The sequence below is a fragment of the Callospermophilus lateralis genome, chromosome 13 (genome assembly GCF_048772815.1).
Source record: "Callospermophilus lateralis isolate mCalLat2 chromosome 13, mCalLat2.hap1, whole genome shotgun sequence".
Classification (NCBI taxonomy): Eukaryota; Metazoa; Chordata; class Mammalia; order Rodentia; family Sciuridae; genus Callospermophilus; species Callospermophilus lateralis.
Genome location: NC_135317.1, coordinates 20661738 through 20682345, shown reverse-complemented (window position 1 = coordinate 20682345; position 20608 = coordinate 20661738). Strand labels below are relative to the sequence as shown.

General features: G+C 42.3%; 2 protein-coding genes and 1 non-coding gene across 7 annotated transcripts in view; 1 reads left to right on the top strand and 2 right to left on the bottom strand.

The window, feature by feature from the left end:
* Pitrm1 (pitrilysin metallopeptidase 1) overlaps nucleotides 1-6161 on the top strand; it is a 34329-nt gene extending 28168 nt beyond the window's left edge. For both annotated transcript variants that reach the window (XM_076831608.1, XM_076831609.1), the window contains exons 24-27: nucleotides 3770-3895; nucleotides 4790-4935; nucleotides 5550-5652; nucleotides 5777-6161. In XM_076831608.1, the coding sequence (XP_076687723.1) occupies nucleotides 3770-3895; nucleotides 4790-4935; nucleotides 5550-5652; nucleotides 5777-5870 (469 nt within the window). In that variant the 3' untranslated portion in view covers nucleotides 5871-6161. The remainder of the gene's footprint in view (nucleotides 1-3769; nucleotides 3896-4789; nucleotides 4936-5549; nucleotides 5653-5776) is intronic.
* Nucleotides 6162-7191: 1030 nt separating this feature from the next.
* Nucleotides 7192-20608, bottom strand: part of Pfkp (phosphofructokinase, platelet) — a 56845-nt gene continuing 43428 nt past the window's right edge. For 2 of the 4 annotated variants that reach the window (XM_076832265.1, XM_076832268.1), the window contains 6 exons: nucleotides 14865-15029; nucleotides 13081-13142; nucleotides 12425-12536; nucleotides 11180-11279; nucleotides 7996-8098; nucleotides 7192-7620 (listed from right to left, as the gene is read on the bottom strand). In XM_076832265.1, the coding sequence (XP_076688380.1) occupies nucleotides 7470-7620; nucleotides 7996-8098; nucleotides 11180-11279; nucleotides 12425-12536; nucleotides 13081-13142; nucleotides 14865-15029 (693 nt within the window). In that variant the 3' untranslated portion in view covers nucleotides 7192-7469. The other 2 variants (XM_076832269.1, XM_076832267.1) reach the window with 2 other exon arrangements.
* On the bottom strand, nucleotides 12813-12886 carry LOC143379717 (small nucleolar RNA SNORD103/SNORD85). The gene has a single exon (XR_013088505.1). It is a non-coding gene; the product is annotated as a small nucleolar RNA SNORD103/SNORD85 (small nucleolar RNA).

The window sequence follows — 20608 nt, the reverse complement described above, 5'->3', positions numbered from 1 at the left end:
GTGAGCCTATGTTCTCTTTTAGCAGTCACAGTGCTTCTGGTCTAATTCCTGGGTCTTTGATAACTTTGAGTTGACTTTTATGCAGAATAAGAGAGAGAGAGAGATCTAGCCTCATTCTTCTACATATGAATACCCAGTTTTCCTAGCACCATTCGTTAAAAAGGCGATCTTTTCTTCACTGTGTGTTTTTGGCGCTTTTGACAAGGGTCAGGTGACTGTATCTATGTAGATCTGTGTCTGTGTCTTCTATTCCATTGGTCTTCATGTCTGTTTGATGTCAGTGCCATGCTGCTTTTGTGCTATAGTAGTATATATTTGAAGTCAGGTATTATGATGCCTCCAGCATTACTTCTTGCTCTGAATTGCTTTGGCTACTCTGTGAGGAATGTCATTGGTGTCTTGATGCGGATTACATTGAATCTTTAGATTGCTTTTGGCATCATAGCCATTTTGACACTACCCAAGAATACGGAAGGTCTTTCCATCTTCTGTGGTCTTCTCTAATTTCATTTTTCAGTGTTCTGTATTTTCATTGTAGAAGTCTTTTACTGCCTTAGTTAGATTTATTTCCAGGTTTTTGTTTGTTTGTTTGTTTTTTTTTTTTTTTGAGATTATTGTGAATGGAATTGTTTTTCTGTTTTCTTTTTCATCAGGGTCATTATTGCAATACAGAAAAGCTATTGGTTTTTGTATGCTGATCTTGTAGCCTGTTACTTGGCTGACTATATAAGCTCTAGAAGTCATCTGGTCGAGTGTTCTGGGTCTTTCAAGTATAGGATCGTGACATCAACAAACACAATTTGAAGACTTCTTTTCCTGTTTGTATGCATTTAACTTCCTTCTCTTTCCTAATTGTTATGATTGGAATTTCAAGAGCTACAATGAATAGGAGTATTGAGAGTGGATATTCTTGTGTTGTTCCTAATTCTTTAGAGGAAGTACTTTCTGTTTTTCCCTGTTCAGTATGATGCCTATTTTTGTATACAATTTATATCCTTCAGTATTCCTGTAAAAATGCTAACATTTATAGATCTAAATGAACTCCTTTCAAAATGCCCAACTTAGTCTCCTTATCTGTAGGTAAAAATTGGATAAGTGAAGGCTTGAAGCTTTAGGGTAAATGTGGCAGATGGAACCTGTGCGTTTATATTTGAACCCTCTAGTAACTCTGCAAAGTGTCAACAGAGTCTTAAAAAGCATAAAGCCACAAGGTAGAAGGCATGGAGATGAGGTGGCAGACAGCATGCAGGGGCTTCAGGAAAACTTAGAAAGCAGGAATGCGGAGGAGCAGGGAGCCTGTGACTCAGGGAAGCTGCAGAGGGCGAGGGCAAGGAAAAAGCCAATTGCCCAGCAGAGCAGAGAGGGCAGTAAACACACACCCCCTCAAGTAGGCTGCGGGATGATGGAAGCAGGGTTGCATATTTCTGGGTCCCTCTGGGTAGTTAGACTCCCTGCTCTGCCCGCCCAAGTGGAAAGCTTAGGGCCGGCCCAGCGACAAGTGACCAGGTGGACAGGAGGGAGTGCGTTCCGTGGAGGTGTCAGTGACAGGTACATGGGAGCCCAGCAGATGAATGAGCTTCTGGAGGCTGAGAAAAGAACAGGGAAAGGGTTTAAGGTAAAAATGCCTTGTTCATCTCAACTGTGTTTTTAGTGTTTACATGTTAGTAGAAAATGAATATTTCCGTAGGCTGTATATGATATATGTTTCTACTATTCAGCAGGAAAATGTAAATTTAAAACACTTAAATGTTGTAAGAAGCTAGTTTTTGTATTTTATAATTTTCAACAAGTGAACATATGTTTTTACCTAATAGTAAATAATTGAATATCTCAGGAAAAGATAATACAGAGATGGATAAAAACTGTAGCCTTGATGTCAGGGAAGAAGCTCTGTTCTCCAGGGCCTGCCTGTCCTACCTGTTAAAAAAGTGATAAGATTAGGAGAGGATTTTTCACAAAAACTACCATGATCATATATTAAAATATTAAACACAGTCCTAGCTCAGTCAGGGGACAAGCTGGCACTGGCGCTGAGTGGTACAACCCCTCACACACCAGATCTCCTGATGGACTCAGGAGATACTAGGTGACGTCTCCATCAGTCTTTCAGGAATGGGATCATGTCCACTCCTTCATTTTTCATCTGGCCTGTTTCATCCTCAGTGTTCTAGAAGACCACAGTCAGTGGTAGTAGGGATCAGGGACCTAGTGTCACCACAGTGTAAGTAACAGACCTGGGCTGTTGCCACTGGACTTCCCAGTTGTGGCTCCCTTCCACAACATCATTGTTCCCTTTGATCTTTTGCTATGTTAATATGCTGTCTAAAATCTTTTCCTCTCTCAGGGGGCCAACTGTTGTCATTCACAGTGGAAGCTATCAGGAAGTTAGTCTTTATTAAAAAATGTGCTCTATTGGAATATGCATATTTTCTTAGATAGAGATGCCTATGTAAATCTAACCAGTTTTCCATATTGTGATGTGGGACATTTAATTAAAAGATCATTTGTACATTTGCCTTTACAATAATCACTCATTATTATTCTGTGCTCCACCCATCAATTTTGAAAGCTTTGGCTGTAAAGTAATGACCTTTTTTCTTTTTTATAAATTTTATTGCATCTCCAATTGGTATGGAGAACTAAGGTTTTTCCCCCATATTTTAAGTAAATTACATTCTTCCCTTTTATTTTTTATGCTGAGTATATAATTTTCCTTTTTTTAATGTGGACATATTTGAATGATTTGGGACTGTGTTTAATATTTTAATATATGATGATGGTAGTTTTTGTGAAAAACCCTATCCTAATCTTAACACTTTTTTAACTTATTTTTTTGGCCATTGTCTTATTATGATTTTTCTTTAACTCTTACATATTTTAGTTTATATAATCTAATCATTTTCTGGAAGTCTGCAAAAAAACAATCAAAAAATAAATAAAATTGGTAAAAAAAAAAAAGAATAGCTTCTTTCTACTATATGAGACTTTTAAAATACCACATATGTATATAATAAGTTAAGCTATGTAGAAGTCTTTTGAAGAAAAGTTTATTCCATCTCTACAATCTCTCTGGTCCAAACTCTGTGATCCAAGGGAGCTATTTGAAAATTGTTTTTCCTCACATTCTTACTTTTTGTTCATTACATAAAAGAAAAAAAAAAAAAAGTGGGACCATAATGTGGACATGTCGTTGGAGTTTGGTTCCAGGAGTCCCTGCAGATACCATATATGGATGCTCACATTCATTGCATGAAGTAGTGTAGTATTTTGCTTACAACTCTTCCTTTATACTTTAAATGATGTCTCAATTACTTAGAATACTTAATACAATGTGAATGCTGTTCAGATAGCTGCTCCACTGTAGTGTTTGGGGAATAATGATTAGAAAAACATGAACTGCGTGTTTATTGCAGATACTTTTTTTGCTGCTGTTAATTATTTCTGATCTGTGGAGCTGGGGTTGTGGCTCAGTGGTAGAGCACTTGCCTTCCATGTGTGAGGCACTGGATTCCATCTTCACCACATAAAAATAAATAAGTAAATAAAATAAAGATACTGTGTACATCCACAACTAAAAAAAGATTCAAAAAAATATTTCTGAACTGTGCTTGATTGAACCCTCTGTGGATGCTACAGAGAGCCAACTGTATGTTACTTAGTTTTCTTTTCACTTAATATACTCTTGACATCTCTTCAGATTACATTACATGTAGTACTTCCTGTCAGCCATGTTGTTTTTAACTTGCATTGTTTAATACATTAATTCCAGCCTGAAGATCCTTGCACGTGTGATGACGGCTAAATTCTTGCATACAGAAATTCGAGAAAAAGGGGGTGCTTATGGTGGAGGTGCCAAACTCAACTATAATGGAATTTTCACTTTTTACTCTTACAGGTGAGTTGTCTTTTCACTACATCTCATGTGTGAACACACACACTTCGTTTTACTTCTAGTACTTGGCTGTATTAATTACTAGTGTAATTATATATCATCTTATATATAGGAGTGACTGTCACCTAACCACACCCAACAGTAGTACCCTTGGTGTTGCAAGGACCATGAATAGGATTGTAACATTGTATTACTTATTTTTAAGTAAATCCTCATTTGCTAATTGTCACATTAGTGACCTAAGAGCCTTCTGAGCCCCTGTCTGTGGTAGAGACCTAAGGGAGATCTGTTTTAGGTTTTCAGAGACCTGCTCTGTGCCCAGGCCGTACCTAGATGAGGGGTGAAAACAGCCCATAGATCCTCCCCTCACGATCCCCAGAAGTTGCCTTCAGAACCGTGATGGTGGGCAGAAAGAACTGGAAGTCTTTCCACTCAGATACAAGGAAATATCTCAATAATTATTCAACCTTTGGGCAAATTCTAGACTATTCTGAGTTTATCTTGTGGACTTATTTTTGTTTAACCTTGAACTTTTCCACTGTAATGTCACTGATTCTGACATTACTTTTCCTGTAATGTCACTGATTCTGACTTCCCTTCATCCATGTGTTTTTCTCTCCTGATAGAATCACAAAAGAGCATTTTAAAATAATTTGTCAATAAAATTAGGCAGGTAGACCATGTCACCAAATATAAGGAGTTTGTCATGAGGTTGTTGTGGTCAAATTTAACCTTCTGCAGAGTATAATTGCTCTGTCAGTGTGGTGTTTAGAATACGACATGTTAAAAGTAGAGCTGTTAACAAATAGAAAATGTCGATGAACTCTTAGTCAACATGTGATTTTCATTACTTTTTCCATTGGTAAAATCCTTCAGTATTTAACTGTGGTTTTCCAGGGATCCAAATTCAATAGAAACACTCCAGTCTTTTGAGAAGGCTATTGACTGGGCTAAATCTGGAAAATTCACAGAGCAGGACATTGATGAAGCCAAACTCTCTGTTTTCTCTGCTGTAGATGCTCCTGTTGCTCCTTCAGACAAAGGTAATTTGAGTAAATAATGAAATCCTTGATGTGTGTTATTGCCAGCTAAAACTCGAGTTTTCTGAGTACTTGCTTCTTGGCATGTGGGGACTACAGGCAGCAATTCCGTCTTGTTTTTTTTCCCCATCTCTGTCCTTTTTCCATTGTGATATGGTTTTCGTATTTAACAACTTAAACAGTGACCTTGAAGTCATGCTTCCTGACAGCAAGTCAAGAACATGTTGATGTTTTACTTCAAATGAGTGGAATCATACAGCGAGGTCGAATTGCTGACCCAGTAAAACACCTTGCATTAGAGTTGAATATTTTTGACTCGGCATGAGAACAGCCATGTCATCATGTAGCACCATTTTGTTCACAGTATTACCAGTCAGTCATAGGTGACCCTTACCAACTCTTTATCCACACTCCAAAAGTGGGACTCTGTAGCACAGGTGAGCATGGCTCTGTGGTAAGTGGAGGTCAAAGTTTGACCTCTCTGGGCCATGCAGACTTCTGTTTGAAATACATCAATAAAGTAACCTCAGTGTCCCTGCCTGGTTGTGAGCACAGCGGCCCCTACTTGAGCCATACCCAGATAGCTCCTCCATCTGTACCTGTGATTTTCCTTTCAGGACTGGACCACTTCTTGTTGGGTCTTTCAGATGAGATGAAACAGGCACACAGGGAGCAGCTCTTTGCCGTCAGCCATGATAAGCTGACTGCCGTGAGCAATGAGTGAGTATGCGCGCTGTGGTGTGACGTGTCCAGTTAGTGAAATTCAGAAATGTGAAGACTATCTGTTGACTTGGAGAATGTGTGTAATGTAAAAAATAGTCCAGATTTACTGTCTTCCTTTCAGGTACCTTGGTATTGGGAAGAGCACACATGGATTGGCTATACTTGGACCAGAGATTGCAAAAATTGCTAAGGACCCCTCGTGGATAATAAGATAACTGGTCTCAAGTATTTTTGACTGGACTCTGGAACTCATTTGAACCTACATGTGTATAGACTCTTAAAACTGAAGCCTCTGAGCCAGAGTTAACTTGGAAGATCAGAAATGTTACCACTTTTCCCAAAAATCATGTTGTTTTTAAAATTTGGCCAAAAGTACTGACTGGCAAGTTGAAGTATGAGGGAAGTCTGGTCATCATGAAGAAATTGAAGTGATTATATAAATGAGAATTTTGAAACTTATTAATCCTAAAACATTTATTTTAAAAATAAAAGGCAACTTTGACCTACCTGTTTGTCATTATTTTAAATGACATTTTGCTAAAATTGAACATTGTAAACCTTCATTACAAATTGATAAATAAGTGACAAGGGTATTCCAGCATCTGTCTGCTTGTTGCGATCACACCATGGACCAGCGGAAAAGTCAGCCCCACAGATGTGAGTCAAACAGGGCAGCCCGAGGGGAGTCCAGCTCAAGAACAAGGCATGTTCTATTAAGAAGTATTAAACTGAGTTTTTCCCACTGTCTTTACTGGGACAGAACACTTCTCAGGACCAGCTCACCTCTATTGTTTTATCCGCAGATTTTGTAAACAGAACTTACTAAATTGCTCCTTCCCTTCCCTCTGTGAACTCTTTCCCCCATTATCTGGAGTAATGTATTTTCTCAGTAGTTGGGTGGGCAGAGCTCGGTTTTTTATCTGGTGCTCATACGTTGCCTTCTGCAGACTAGACCCATATGTGGACTGAAGAGGAGGCAGAAATGCTTTTTCCTAGTGACTTATCAGTTCAGTGGGATTATCCCCATGCCTGTGGACTGACCGTCCAGCAGCCCTTCAGAACCCTCTGAAGAGTTCCAACCTAGGCCCACCCAGAAGCATGGCTATTGTAGTCTGCAGGACATACTGGGAATCAGATTCTTTGTAACAATTCCCTTTGTGGTTTTAATGTGCAACTGGGATTCAAATAGAGTATATGATAGCTTATACTTAAGGCATTTGTTCACATATTATTTTTTTTCTTTCTTTTTTTTTTCTTTTTAATTCTGTACCTTTTCTCACTTTGAAGAGAGACTAAGAGCTTGGAGTTAACCTATCCACCACATGGTGTATCAGAGCCAGGCCCAGGCTGATTTCAGCATGGGTTAAAGGGCAATTCCATGTTTATTAATGACACAGTTGCGGTTTGGATGACTTTGTGCTTATGTATTTCAATGATTCTCTATATTTTGCTAATTTCTACCCAGAAAACTGCTGAGGAATCCTTTAGTGGCCACCCACAGATCTTGTTTTAAATTCAAGAAAATAAACAGTGCTCTTAAGGGTTTCAGCCATATGTTTAATTCCATTAGACAGACACATTTTGAAGCATGAGATAGAATACAAGGGGGAGGAGACAACTCACTGGAATGGGTAGGGATTCAGGTCGCAGATGATTGGAATAAGATGACACTGGTAACTGATGCTTTCTGATTAGCTGTTACTGCCAACAATACTTGCGTAAAGTGCCGATAAATAACTTAATTGTTACAAAAAGATGGTCCCGGTAAGTTCCAGGCCTCACTGGACACGTCATTTTGATGGTCAGCACAGCACTCAGATGGCCGCAGGTTCCCCTTGAGTATTCTGGTCTTGCACGGGCTCCAGCTGACCAGAGTCAGACACGTCGAAGCTTGCCTTGTACTTGGCCAAGATCTTCATAAGAGGCCGCAGTTTCAGCCACCATTGTTCTTTGGGAATCCTGTGCCTAGGAAGGAAGACAAGACAGTGCCACCTTCCCTGCTGGAAGACAATTTCCAGTTGCCTCTGGCTGCAGCCAGGCCAAAGGAGACTTGTCAAAAAAGGTGGGTTTATGGAGTCACCTGACTAAACTTTGGATGATAAAGCCAATTTTCACAGATCAAATGAAAATATCATTTTTGTATTTCTAAAAGTTCTGCCCTGTTTCTCAATGTCTACTATTCTTTAACCTTGCTCTAGAAGAGCCCATGTGTTCCTTCAAACACTGCCATGCATTACCTACAATGACTAAGGTTGTGGTGTCCCTTTGTCCTCATGACTCCTATTATTCATTCTTGCTAACAGCTATGACATTTACTCATACAGTGTTTAACTGACTTACTCAAAATCTGTTTCCTTCTTTAGATCTGCCACAGGTTGGAAAAGGACGTTTCTTTTGCTTATTCCCAGCACACAGATGTAGTCGTCAGAAACACATTTCTTTCCTATGAGAGTTAAAAAAAAAAAAAAAAGAAAGAAAGAAATTAGGAACTACTAACGCATCATGTTGATAAAATGTCATGTGACGGTGAGGTAAGAGTTGGATGCCTCAGAGCCACCTTGGGGTGGATGCAGGGAATTCCAGTTTTGACCAGTAATCTTGGAAATCCTGATGTGTGCCATGGATTACATTTGATAATCAGCTGTCTATCCAGTGGGGACAGCCAGTGCACAGTGTGACAGTGTCCTTTGAGACTTTCCCAGAGTTTCCTCCAGGCCCTTCAGGACTGGTGAGGAGGAAGGCCTAGGTTGTGGTGAGGCCTCCCTCCCTTATTCCACACAGCTTGAAAGAGGCTGTTCACTTGCCACTTACCAGAACAGCGGCCACCACAGATAGAGGGAGGGATTTATGCAAAGAACGTTTTTAACAATGAATAAATATTTCACTAACTAGTGGAGTAAGGAAAAGTGAACTTAAATTGCAGAAAGGCAGACACTGAAAGTTAATGAGAGGAGTGTCCACAAATGAAATCTAAGAAGTAGAAAGATATATCAAAGTATAAATTGCTGTTAAAAAACTATCAAAGTAGAAGGAATTAAAGCCAACATCAGTTCTTCAATACTAAAATTAGGTTGGAACTGCTTATATCACCATTTTTACATAAGCTGTGTTTTTGTAAGCCAGACTAGAAATTGTATAAAAACACACATCTGAGATGACTGGCCCAGAAACATGTAGGGCAGGGGTGGCATTGACAAAAATTGGCACAAAAAGCCCATCTCAGGATTAAATGAAGACTAAATGTGCTGCAGGCACTGAAAGAAGAATGTTATGGGAAGTTCAGTGACAATTTTTTTTTTTTTTTTTAGAATTTTAAATGAATTGAAAGTTTCCTAGAAGATGAAATTTACAAAAATGATTCAAGTAAAAAGAAAAAAACACAAGTGTTTCTATAAATGTGAGAGAAATTCAGCTGTCAAATCTTTCTACAAAGAAAACTGGGTATTTTGATGGATGATTTCACTAGAAGATGCTACCAAATATTCAAAAGCAAAACAAAGCAAAACTCCCATCCTCTACATACTTTGAGGGAATTCCTCCTTCAAACTTGACCCCAACCCTTGACAAGGACAGTAACAGAGAGGACATTGCTAACATGTTCACAATCACTGACACAAAAAGCCTGCACATAAGAACTACAAGTTGAATCCAGCAGTAAATAAAAAAGAACATTGTGACCAAGTTAATTCTGAAATTTAAGGCTGGTCAGTTTAATTTGTCACACTAACAGATGAAAAACAGTTATCTCATGATATATAACATGATAAATAACCTTTAATAATTGAAAAAATGCCTAGCAAATAATGAAAATATATCAAAGACTAATAGTAAATATGAAATCACAAAGACTTGAGTTAAATACTAATGATAACTCTTAGGAAATGCTAAAGGCATTCTTGGTTCCCATCACATTAGAGAAGGGCAGGAGCTCAAATGTCACTATACCCAGTGAAGCCAGAGCTGACTGGGGAAGAGAGTTGGTGACATCACAAATGTCTCAAAAAAAGAGGGTGGTATGTAGATGATGTGATTGTACATGTAAAAGTGAATTTATAAATTCTTACATCAGGATTCAGAGCATAGAAAAGTTAATTTCTACAAACCAGCACAAAATATTTAAGTACCATTTATAACACTTTTTAAAAATTAAGACTCTAGGAATAAATATAAAAGATATGTGAGGTCTTATGAAGAAAAACAAAGGTTTGGGCTGGGATCGTAGCTTAGGGGCACAGTGCTTGCCTAACATGTGGGAAGCACTGGGTTTGTCCTCAGCACCACATAAAAATAAATAAAAAGGTATCGTGTCCATCTACAAATAAAAAGAAAATATTATATTAAAAAAAAGGCTTAGTTGGCTGGGGTTGTGGCTCAGAGGTAGAGTGCTCACCTAGCATGCATGAGGCACTGGGTTCAATCCTCAGCACCACATAAAAATAAAGATTTTGTGTCCACCTATGATAGATTAAAAAAAAAATGAAAAAAAAAAAAAAGGTTTAAGTTACTACCTGGCCTATGATTATAAAGTGGGGGAAAAATGAGATTTTTAATCCATAAATGGCACCCAAATAACTGATTACCCATACCACACAGGAAAAAATAAACTCAGATCTTAAGCTTCACATTAAGCAGATTAAATTACAAATAAAAGAACATTCTAGTAACAGAAAAACCATAAAGGGAAAGGTGGGTGATATTCCAATAATATAGTAGCTTTGCCTCTACTAACCAGAAAATGCTGTGTACATGTTGGACTCTTAGCAACTAGCCAACAGAAAAACAGGCAAAACACAGAGAAACAAGAATGTCATGCAACCTGCCATTTTCCTCTTTACCTGTTGAGTCCACCTCTCCAAGCCACAGTGAAACACCAAATAAAGGTCAGGGTAAGAGATGTAAGCCAGATGGCAGTGACAGGACACTGCATGCCAGCAGGTGAGCATGGGGACTGGTAAACTAATTTGAAGACCTTACAGTCCAGCAGAAACTAGGCATACAATTGAGCCAGTTCCCAGGGACCTGGGCACTACCATACTGTGTGGGATACTCAAGTGCCAGGACCAGAATGGTCAGCTGGCCTGGAGCAGCAGAGATGATGGATCTGCACAAGCACAGGTCATCACAAAAATTCTAAAATACTGAAGGACACACTTGGGTTCTGAAGAAGAAACATGATGTGGACACCACCTGTCTTCTGTTGTGGGATTCTGTACTCTTAAAAGTTGTGAATGAAGCAACTAGTAAGTCCTAAGTACCTTAAGTAAAAGCTAATTCAAAGTGATTCCCATCAATAAAACAAGCCCATTTTACAGTCTTGTTAAAAGTCTAACATAAGTGCAGCAGTTTCTGCCTAACAGATATAAAGCTACTAAATTACTGGAATATCATCCACCACTAAAAGCAGGAGTAAAGTATTTTATTTTATTAATAGGATTTATATTTATTTTAATCTTGCAAGTCATATAGCAATGCTAAGACTAGCAAAAGCTAAACAAAAAAGCATGACCTTCCCATGACCTCCTACCTTTGCCGTAGGACTCTTTCAGCTTAGTGGTAATCCATTGCATGGCTCTGGCAGAGATTTTGGTTCCAAAGTTTCTATCAAATGGAGAAGGTGCTCCACCCTGTTTGTGGTTAAGTTATTAGTTACAAAGCAAGCAGAAATGACAGTTTCTGTAGTTGAACAAGATTCACATTTTTAAGAGATGTGAACCTGCAAATATGGCATGGTTTGGCCTGTTTCTGTCTTGTTGGATTTGGTTGGGTCACAAACCCAAACTCTGATGGCTCACCTAGTTGGCAAGCCTTCCTTCTCACAGGGCAGGATTCTAATCAACTGGACCATCACCGACGAGTCCCCTCAGTATTGCAGAGTCTCACATCAGGGTTTCTTGAACTTATTTTGGGGTAAGGAGAGATGTCAGTTTCCTTTAAGAATCTAATAAACTGTGGATTTTTGTTTTTCCCCCCAAAATACACACTTGCCTATTTCATCATATGATTTAAGGACTCATGAACCTTTTGAAATAAATCAGTGGACCCTTCTTTAAAAGTTCTCTAAAATATAAGGAATAGGAGTAATGATGCAAACAGCAGAGACCTTCAAACTGGGAAACCTGGGACTACCTACTTGCCAGCTGAGCTCCAGTTGTTATTTGGGGGCACACTCAGAAGTCGTAAAATTAAAGCTTACCCTACAGTTCTTTTCCAATTCATTCTGATTTTTTATAAATATCAAGTATCATTGGTCCAATATTCTACTTTAAATCTTATTAAACCCTGTATTTAAGAAAATACTTGCTAGGCATGGTGGCACATGTCTGTAATCCCAGTGGGTTGGAAGGCTGAGGCAGGAGGGTTGGAAGTTCAAAGATAGCCTCAGCAACTTAGATAAAAATTAAAAGGGCTGGGGATGTGGCTCAATGGTTAAGTGACTCTGGATTCAATTACAGACACCAAAAAAAAAAAAAAAAAAAAATTTTTTTTTTTAATTTGTATACTATTTCCAAATGAACCAATGTCATTATTTACATGAAAGGTATTTCTTAAAATCTCCATACACTGTAATAATTATAAACGAGAACAAATTCTAAAGCTAGTGAGATTGCTAAGATGGAATAATTCAGCTGCTGTTTCTAGTCACCCTAGAATTTACTTCTGAATACATATTTTTCCAAAAATGGCCATAATGAGGCATTAGTTGGAAGACAGCTCTTCTTCGTCTTGAGGAGCACAGGGGCCTCCGTGTGACCTGGGCCTCCAGCCCTACCTGCTGCATGTGGCCCAGCACGTTCTTCCTGCAGTCAAACACCCCTTTGCCTTCCTCTGAGTAGAGCTGGTAAATGAAGTCCGTGGTGTAGTTCTCACTGCAGCTCTCATTCCTGCCATGAACGGAAACAGCTGAGGTTATTCACCAGGCAAAGGCAAGCAGGGGTCTCCCGGGAAGCGCTCTACCCCAGCAGCCCAGGATGCACAGCCACCTGTCAAGTGGGCCGCTTGGTCCTTCATCCCTACCCGGACTAGGTATTTTCCCCTTTCTTCATAAAGGTCAAGGGGCTTAATGAAAGATATGATTGAGAGATATCATGGGGAAAAGAAAAAGACGAGAGAGCAAAATTAAATTTGAAAATTGCCCTTCATTGCTTTATTTTTTTAACACTGGCTCGGAATAATGCTCTAATCAACAAAACTATGGTTTAAGTGAGGGCAAGTGAATATCAGCCTTGCCAGAAAATCACCCATTATTTAAATGCAAGTATATTTTTAACAGCATGCAATTGCCGTATTTCTGTGTTCCTTCAGCATTTATAGTGAGAATCAGAGTGGCAAAGGAGTAATGAGTGCACCTTAGGTTTCAGATCACAAGATAGATTCTAAGAACCTAGGTCTAAAAAGGAAGTAAGATTAGAAATACTGTTTCATTACCTGAGCACAAGACCCCTCTGGATGGAGGTCTTCATTTTCTCTGTCAGGTGTTCCACGTTGGACTAGAAAGAGTATTTTGTTCATCAGACAATCAAATTATTAGGCACCTACTATATGCCTACTCTAAGATCCTAAGTGCTAGAATATAAGAGCAATTGAGAGAGATGGCAGATGCTTTTATAGCTTACATTTATTTTATTTATTTGTGGGAGACTACAGTAGACAAATAAAAATATATTAGTGATATATGTATAGTAGTGATAAATGCACCAGTAACAATAATCAAGATAATAATACATAGGGTGGCAACAGGGCTGAGTTATTGGGCATATTTATTTAGTGAATGGAAATCATAACTTCCACAAGAAATGCTTTCCAAAATAAATGGATTTCCCTCTTACAGTATTTATTTTATTCTGTGCATTTGCCTAATGTTTATACAATTATCTATTGTTCCTCATCTGTTTTCATGAGTGTATTTCTTAGAGCTCTCAGAAAATAACTACCTGTTGCCTGATTTTATATAGAATCTCATACAAATGCTTAATAAACATTTTCTGACCAAGGAAAAATTTTATAGGCTCATGCATACATAAATTCTCTTAAAAAAATCGGTCTTGAAAGAATGTGCAAAAACATTTCAGTCTAGCAAGGAAGATTACTAAAGGGCAGTAATTTCCTAATGACTCATTCTAAAAAATGAGTAGTTGAATTTGTCATAATTACATTTCTTAACCATCTACCATGTGCCAGGAGCCATAAGTGCCAATAAGGCACTGTCTTTAGAGAGACCTCGAGTATTAACAGTTCAATATTGTGAATAAATTCATGCAATGTCCATGTCACCAAACATCTCATTACTTGATTTAGTTCAGAAACATACTTGCTTAAAAACAGTTGCTCAACTTGTCTCATCAGTCCATGTTTATCCTTTTTCAAGGTAGAGTGGTCCACGCCTAGGCCTAGCCCTACAGTCTGAGCAGACACTGTGGCCCTCATGGGCCTGCTCTTGCCTCCCCACACAATCCGTGACCACCTGCTGCGGGTAGTACTGAGGCTGCCACCAGCTCTGCCAGATGCCCACAGGTCCTTCCTCCAATCCAGCAGCCTGGTTCTGGCCAGGCCGGAGCCAGTCAGGGAAGAGCCTGGAAGGACTGGCTGAACCAGCCATTGGCCTGAACAAACTGAAGGAAATGGGAAGCTTTAGGCCTCCTTCATCAGTCATCACAGATCTTAGGAGTTTAAAAGAGCTGCAGCAATGAGTGAGTCCTTGTGTCAATCAGGACTGGGTGCCATGATGTGCAATGTAGGTCCATCAACGGGTACATCCCCAGCACCGCAGGGCAAAGACCACTCTCCAGTTACCACAAACTCCCCACCCTTGGATCCACAAAGATTCCAGAGGCCTGGGACTGAGGTCATACATAATAGGCCTGCTCAACATATTGGATCCCATTAAACAAGTATCACCTTTCAGTAACTTATGACACACATGAGAAAAAACATAAAAGAGATGAAATCTCTATACAAGCCTGTTTTCACACACAGGAATAAAAGGTGACCTCAACCCTGTCTATTCACCCATCAAAAGAGCTCCTAATACTAAAGTCACAGAATCTGAATAAAACAAGGCAATGACTGAAGGGCATACAGCTTGGGATATTTTACATCACCATCTCCATCCCCTAAAAACGCAATCAGTGACAAATATGATTATTAACTCAGCGGTACCACATGGATTCTAAACTAAACAGTGCTCATGGGGGCCTGACCCTTTTACATACCTGTAGATCTCTGATGTCAAATGGCTCTTCAAAAATGTAGGCAGCATCAGCTCCAGCTGCGAGGCCCCCCATGTTGGCCAGGTAGCCACAGTAGCCCCCCATGGTCTCGATGATGAACACTCGACGCTTGGTCCCGCTGGCTGACTGTTTGATTCTGTCACATGTCTGGTCACAGAAAAGGAGATCAGTCATTCCAACCCAGGACACTGGCTAGTGACAGATGTGCACCAGCCTAGAGCCTTGCGCCCCTCAAGAGGTATAGCAAGTCCCTCCACCAAGCCCGAGTGAGCAGTCATGAGCATTGGACATAGTGAGGAACAGTATGCGCAGCTGCCTGGACCCTGCCTCAGTAACCTGAGCCAGCCTCTGCATTTATTTACCAGGGCCAGCTAGAAGCTATGATCACCCATGGTGGAGGCCTGGCCACTGTCCTTCTCCTGGGTGCCTTAGGAGGTGATGGGGAAAATGGTCACTCAAGACAGTTCACCTTTGCTTTTTTTCCTTGTTTTGATACTGGGGATTAAACCCAGGGACACTTAAACCGAGAGCCACATCCTAGCCCTTTCTTTATATTTTGAGACAGGGTCTCCCTGAGTTGCCGAGGCTGGCATTGAAATCACAATCTTCCTATCCCAGCCTCCCAAGCTGATGGGATTATAGGTGTATGCCACCACACCGAGCTCATCTGTGATTTTTCGATGTGCCCTTGCTAGTGCAAATCTAGATTTTATGCAAATGCCAACTATCCAGCTTAGTTGATGGAAATCACTACACTATGTTTGAAAAGCTCTGTCTGTGCCATTGAGGTTTTGTTCACCTTTAGTTCCGGCATGCATGCTACATCATGCTTGGGGGTACCTCTAGTCAGAGACAGACAGTAGTTTCTTAGACACAGTCATCCAGAGAAGTCTTCCAGACACATGGGCACCTGGTCTCAAAATGAAACATCTATCATCCAACCTCCAGGCTCCTGGCAAGCAATTCAGGAACATCCAACTGTTGCCTCCTACCTGGGGCACAGGTCTAGGCGCCATTTATTTCCTCAGTACTCTGCTAACGCTTCTAACCCCAGCCCCAGCACCCAATCTATTCACACAAAACTGAGATCCAAATCTGATCAACTTCTTGCCTTACTCAAAATCTTCCACTAAGTACTTCAAGTACAGCTCAAAACCTTGAGATGGAACCCCTGGCCTGCCAGTTCCCATGGCCAGATCCGCTCCTGGTTCCAGCCCCCGTCCTGATTTGCAGACATGCTGCACTTGGATTGTCTTGGTGGTCTTCATACACTCTGGGCATGTGGTGGGCTGCAAAGAAGCTCCCAGAGGTATCCTGACCCTAATCCTAGAATCTATAAACTACGCTAAGGATTATCCAGGTAACCTGTAAATGCCATTACATGTGTCCTTACAAGAGGAGATGGGACACAGCAGCGGCAGACCAGTAAGCACTGAGCAATATACCTCATGCTGGCTTGGAGGAAGGAGGAAAGGCCACAGGCCAAGGCACCCAGCGCCTGCACCTTGACGTCAGCTTCCTGACTTCTGCCTTCAGAGAATAGCAAGTCCTTCTTGAGAGCACACTGGCGCATGCACAGTAACTACAACCACAGGAAACTCACAGACATTTTCTTCCCTCCTTACCTCTGACCCAGTTCAACGTCATTTCTTCAAGAAAACTCTCTAGGACTCTCCAGTTCTGTCTTGTAGGGGCTCTTGTGACACTGGGTGCTTTCCTGATAGAAACCCCCCCAGGACGAGGTCCTGCAGTTACTTATGAAGGTATTTGATTTGGGTGTCTCTTCCTCACTAGATTCCACAAGGGCAGGCATCTTGGGCTGGGCTTACCCACTATAGCACAGAATGAAATAGATGCACATACCCCTCGCCCATCCATCAGCCAGTCCAGAGCCCATCATATAGGATTCCCTAAACTAGTCTCCAGGGCACTTAATGGAGAGTGAAGTCACTAGAGGACAGAGCCCTGGGGAAAACTTCTGGGAAAATTTGTACTAGAAGAAAAAACACAAGCTATAGTTTAAATACCCTTAATATTTTACACTGGGTTTTCAAAACTATAAATGAAAGGTGAAAAGATAAGGAAGGGTTTACTACAGTGTTAAGACAGAAGGAAAGACAGTGGGCTGTACTGTGGGGACACAGTCTTGCTCTGCTAACAAGCTAGGAAGTCATATTTTCCTGACTACGGGATTCCCCCAAGGCAGCTGGCTGACTGCTGAACTCCAAGGACCAGTGATGGGGTAGGAGCAGCGGCTGTGCAGGGGCAGGAGGGGCCAGTGCCACTGTCTGCTGGCAGGGAGCCAGCAAGTCTCATTTCCAGTCAGTTCTGTGCTACTTGCAATTTGAGCAGTCTAAACTAGCCCAGGTGTTCAAGGTGAGTAAGGCCCAGGCACTGTCCTGGGCCCTAACAGAGTTCAGTGATGGGGAGCTATTTTACTGATTTATCTGTGCTCTTATTTAACATGCAAAGAAACAGAACTCCAAGAAGGATAAGTGGGATATAAGGGAGCCTTGACCCTGGTGGTTATGAGCTGGGGCCTCTGGAGGCACAAGAACCAGTGCCAGAAGGCAATAATGAAGATGTTTTCATAGGTTCAAGAGTCAAATGCTAGGATTCTAATGGAGATTTGGGACACTTGGCCCAAGTGTGTGTGTGTGTGTGTGTGTGTGTGTGTGTGTGTGTGTGTGTGGTGGTGGTGGTGGTTGGGGAGGTCGTCTCCTTTTCCTGCATTTTATTCAACCCAGATAAACTGCTATTTTCTGAAGTTCTGTACCGAGTTGAGCTAAGGAAACTCTCCAACACCCATGACTTTTCATTGCAAACTCTGGAACTAACTCAGACATGAATGTCTAAGAGGCCCACAGGACACGCTGAGTCAGAAGTTACCAACGTGGTTGGCCACCATCCTTTTTCTGGTTTGGTGAGGAACAGTCTAGGCAGCAAAGGCCTTTGGAGCTACCAGATATTCTCAGGTCTAATGTACAGGAGTCACAGGCCATGAAGGCCTAGCACGTCACACATGCTGCACCTGCTGGATTAGTCCCTACCCACAGGGTGCAGCAGTCAGTGAGCTCCTAGGGAGCCTCTTCATCTCTCTAGGAAGACTATGCTTCCAGGCAGTGGAATCCCACTTTTGTGCAGATGAGCACTGCTTCACTTTGGAGTCCTCATACTTACCAGGTACCTAAGCCCCCTTTTCGCACGCTCCCATGACTTGTTCTGTGACGCTCCGCTAAAGTCACACCTCTAGCTATTCAACTTCAGGCAGGAGCAGCAGGCCTCGCCAGAAGGATGCCCACAGCTCACCTTGTTTAGGTGGTGCAGAAACATTATGCAAAGGGCTTTATGTCTCACTTTGGTCAATACAAACAGGCTCTCCCTGTGAGAAACTAGGAAAAATTACCTTATTACAGAAAACGTGACATAAAGCCAATCTCATAGGAAACAAAAAAATGATAATAAATTTGGCCCAATCATCCTAAGAGACTGAGTGGATGGGTTTCCCCTTTTAATGTCCACTTGGGGGAAGGCAGGGGGTGAAGGGAAACTGAGAACTGGAAATGAGAGCTGGACCTCATGGCAATGTTCTTAAGGCAGAAGCATCAAATTGTTAAAGCAAACTCAACAAAGCAAAAGCAGACAGAGTTCTCTTACCTCAACCACTGCATCCAGGGCAGTGTCAGAGCCAATACTTATATCTGTGCCTGGGACATTGTTGCTAATGGTAGCAGGCAGAACGCACACAGGGATGCAAAACTCCTCATGGCTGTCGCGAGCATTAGCCATCATGATCGCGCTGGAGTAAGCCTGAAGCAGCAGGGCCACAGCAGTTAGCAGGCAAAGGCTCGTCACCTGCCAGTCACTGGGTGTGGGCTGTGGCTCCAGGGATGTGACAGGGAGGGGCCTGAGTCGCCAGTGGAAAGCGGCTTCATGCAGGGCTACAGAGCCCACGGGGCCCAGATGAGCACTGCAGGAGCAGAGCAAGCTCCAACAACACGGGGCCACAGGGTGCAGCCTGTCCTCCTCCCCCGCGTCCCGCAGCAGAGGCCACAAGCAGTGGAGTCTGGTGGTGCAAGGCAGCAGCAAAGTAGGCACGAAGCAAAGCAGGGGTGGAGGCGGCACGAGTGTGTTAGTCAGACGGACAGCAGCTCATTTCTTGGCATCTCAGAGCAAGACGGAGAGCCAATTAGGCTGGGATACCTAAGCGCAACACCAATCCTGTAACTTCTGCAGGGAGGGGTAGGGAGAGCACAGGGCTGTGAGGTCGACATCAAATGACTGGCATCACAGATGCAGAGCAGGGTCACCTGCAGGCAGGCACTGCGGCGCCACGGAGGGCAGAAGCGGAAGAAGGCGTGCAGATACATTACCCGCAGCCTTGGCTCTGGGGCATAATTGCTGTTTGGGGAATCCACTTCCCTCTGGAGGGAGCCTCCCTTTCAGGGGCCTCGGGAGAGCTTACATTAAGCAGGATAGATCAGCCAGAGTCAGATCAACTGCTCTGGAATTCCAATGGAAACTGGCTTTGATGTCAAAAGGTGAGCTATTCAGCCCCTAGTCAGAGGTTGAACTCTCTGCCTCAGGGAGGTAACCAAGTTAGTAGTAGGATACAGGTCCACTTACCCATAGTTCCTAAATCCATGCAGCCTCCAACAGAACAAGGCATTTTTATGAAACATTTGCTGCAAATCTGACCCAGTTATAGTCTTTTTTGGTCCTACTTAACACATCTTCTTAGCATGCTGCAGAAACTTCTATGATAAATGGCATGTGCTCTGAATTGCCTGTTTTTGTCAGTGCTGGGGATGAACCCGGAACCTTGTGCATGCTACCAAGTGCTCTGTCACTGAGCCACTGCCCCTGTCCTTCTGTATTGCCTTTCTGTAACCCAAAATGTGCACAGCCTGAGGATTCTGAACAGTGGGCCGTGGACCTGTGCAGGTTAGTCCTTGGAGCAGTCAGTTTGGAGGTGACATGGGGCCATCTGCACTGGGTGACGATGAACGCAACAGGAGCAGGGTGCCCCCACGTGGCCCCCCCTCAGCCCTGGTCCTCTGCCTCCATCCGAGCTGGGCCCATGGCTAGTCTCTGTGTGGCCTCTGTCTTTCCAGATTTGGTGTGGCAGTTAGTACAGCACTTGTTCATCTGGGGGAACCCACGGGCCAGTACCCATACTCTTTTTATGGGCTCCTCAGCACTTTCTAGCTCAGGATCAGTTGAGGACAGGCTGTGGGGAAAGCAGTTGTCTCTCTGAGAAAGCTGTTGCTGGAAGTCAAAGGAACACAGGCCATGGCCTCGGACAGAGTGCTCCCCGTGGGCCAGCTGGGGTGGTGGGGTGGAGGAGGCGGCAGGTGAGCAGCAGGGTTAGTGACTTTGTTTCTCATGAAACCACTGATGGCGGTGGTACTGCTGTAGCACTTCCTACCTTCTGTTTCCCATTGCTCCTTTTGATTCCTTCAATCTCCAAGCAAATGAGAGGAAAACTTTGGACAGGGCAGCCCCCTGCCCAGGAAGGCAGGACATACAAGCAAGTCTTGCCTGCAGATCCTGAGTGAGCACCAGTGACTTGCCCTGCTCAGGGCTCCAGGGCGGACACTTTGAGACACCATCAAGCTACCCTGGATAGAGCTACCCACACCGAGAGCAGAGATGGGGCACAGTCATGGAAGAAGCCAATGACACGTTCAGGTTTGGTTTTCACCCCTTTAGGATATGTGGAAGGA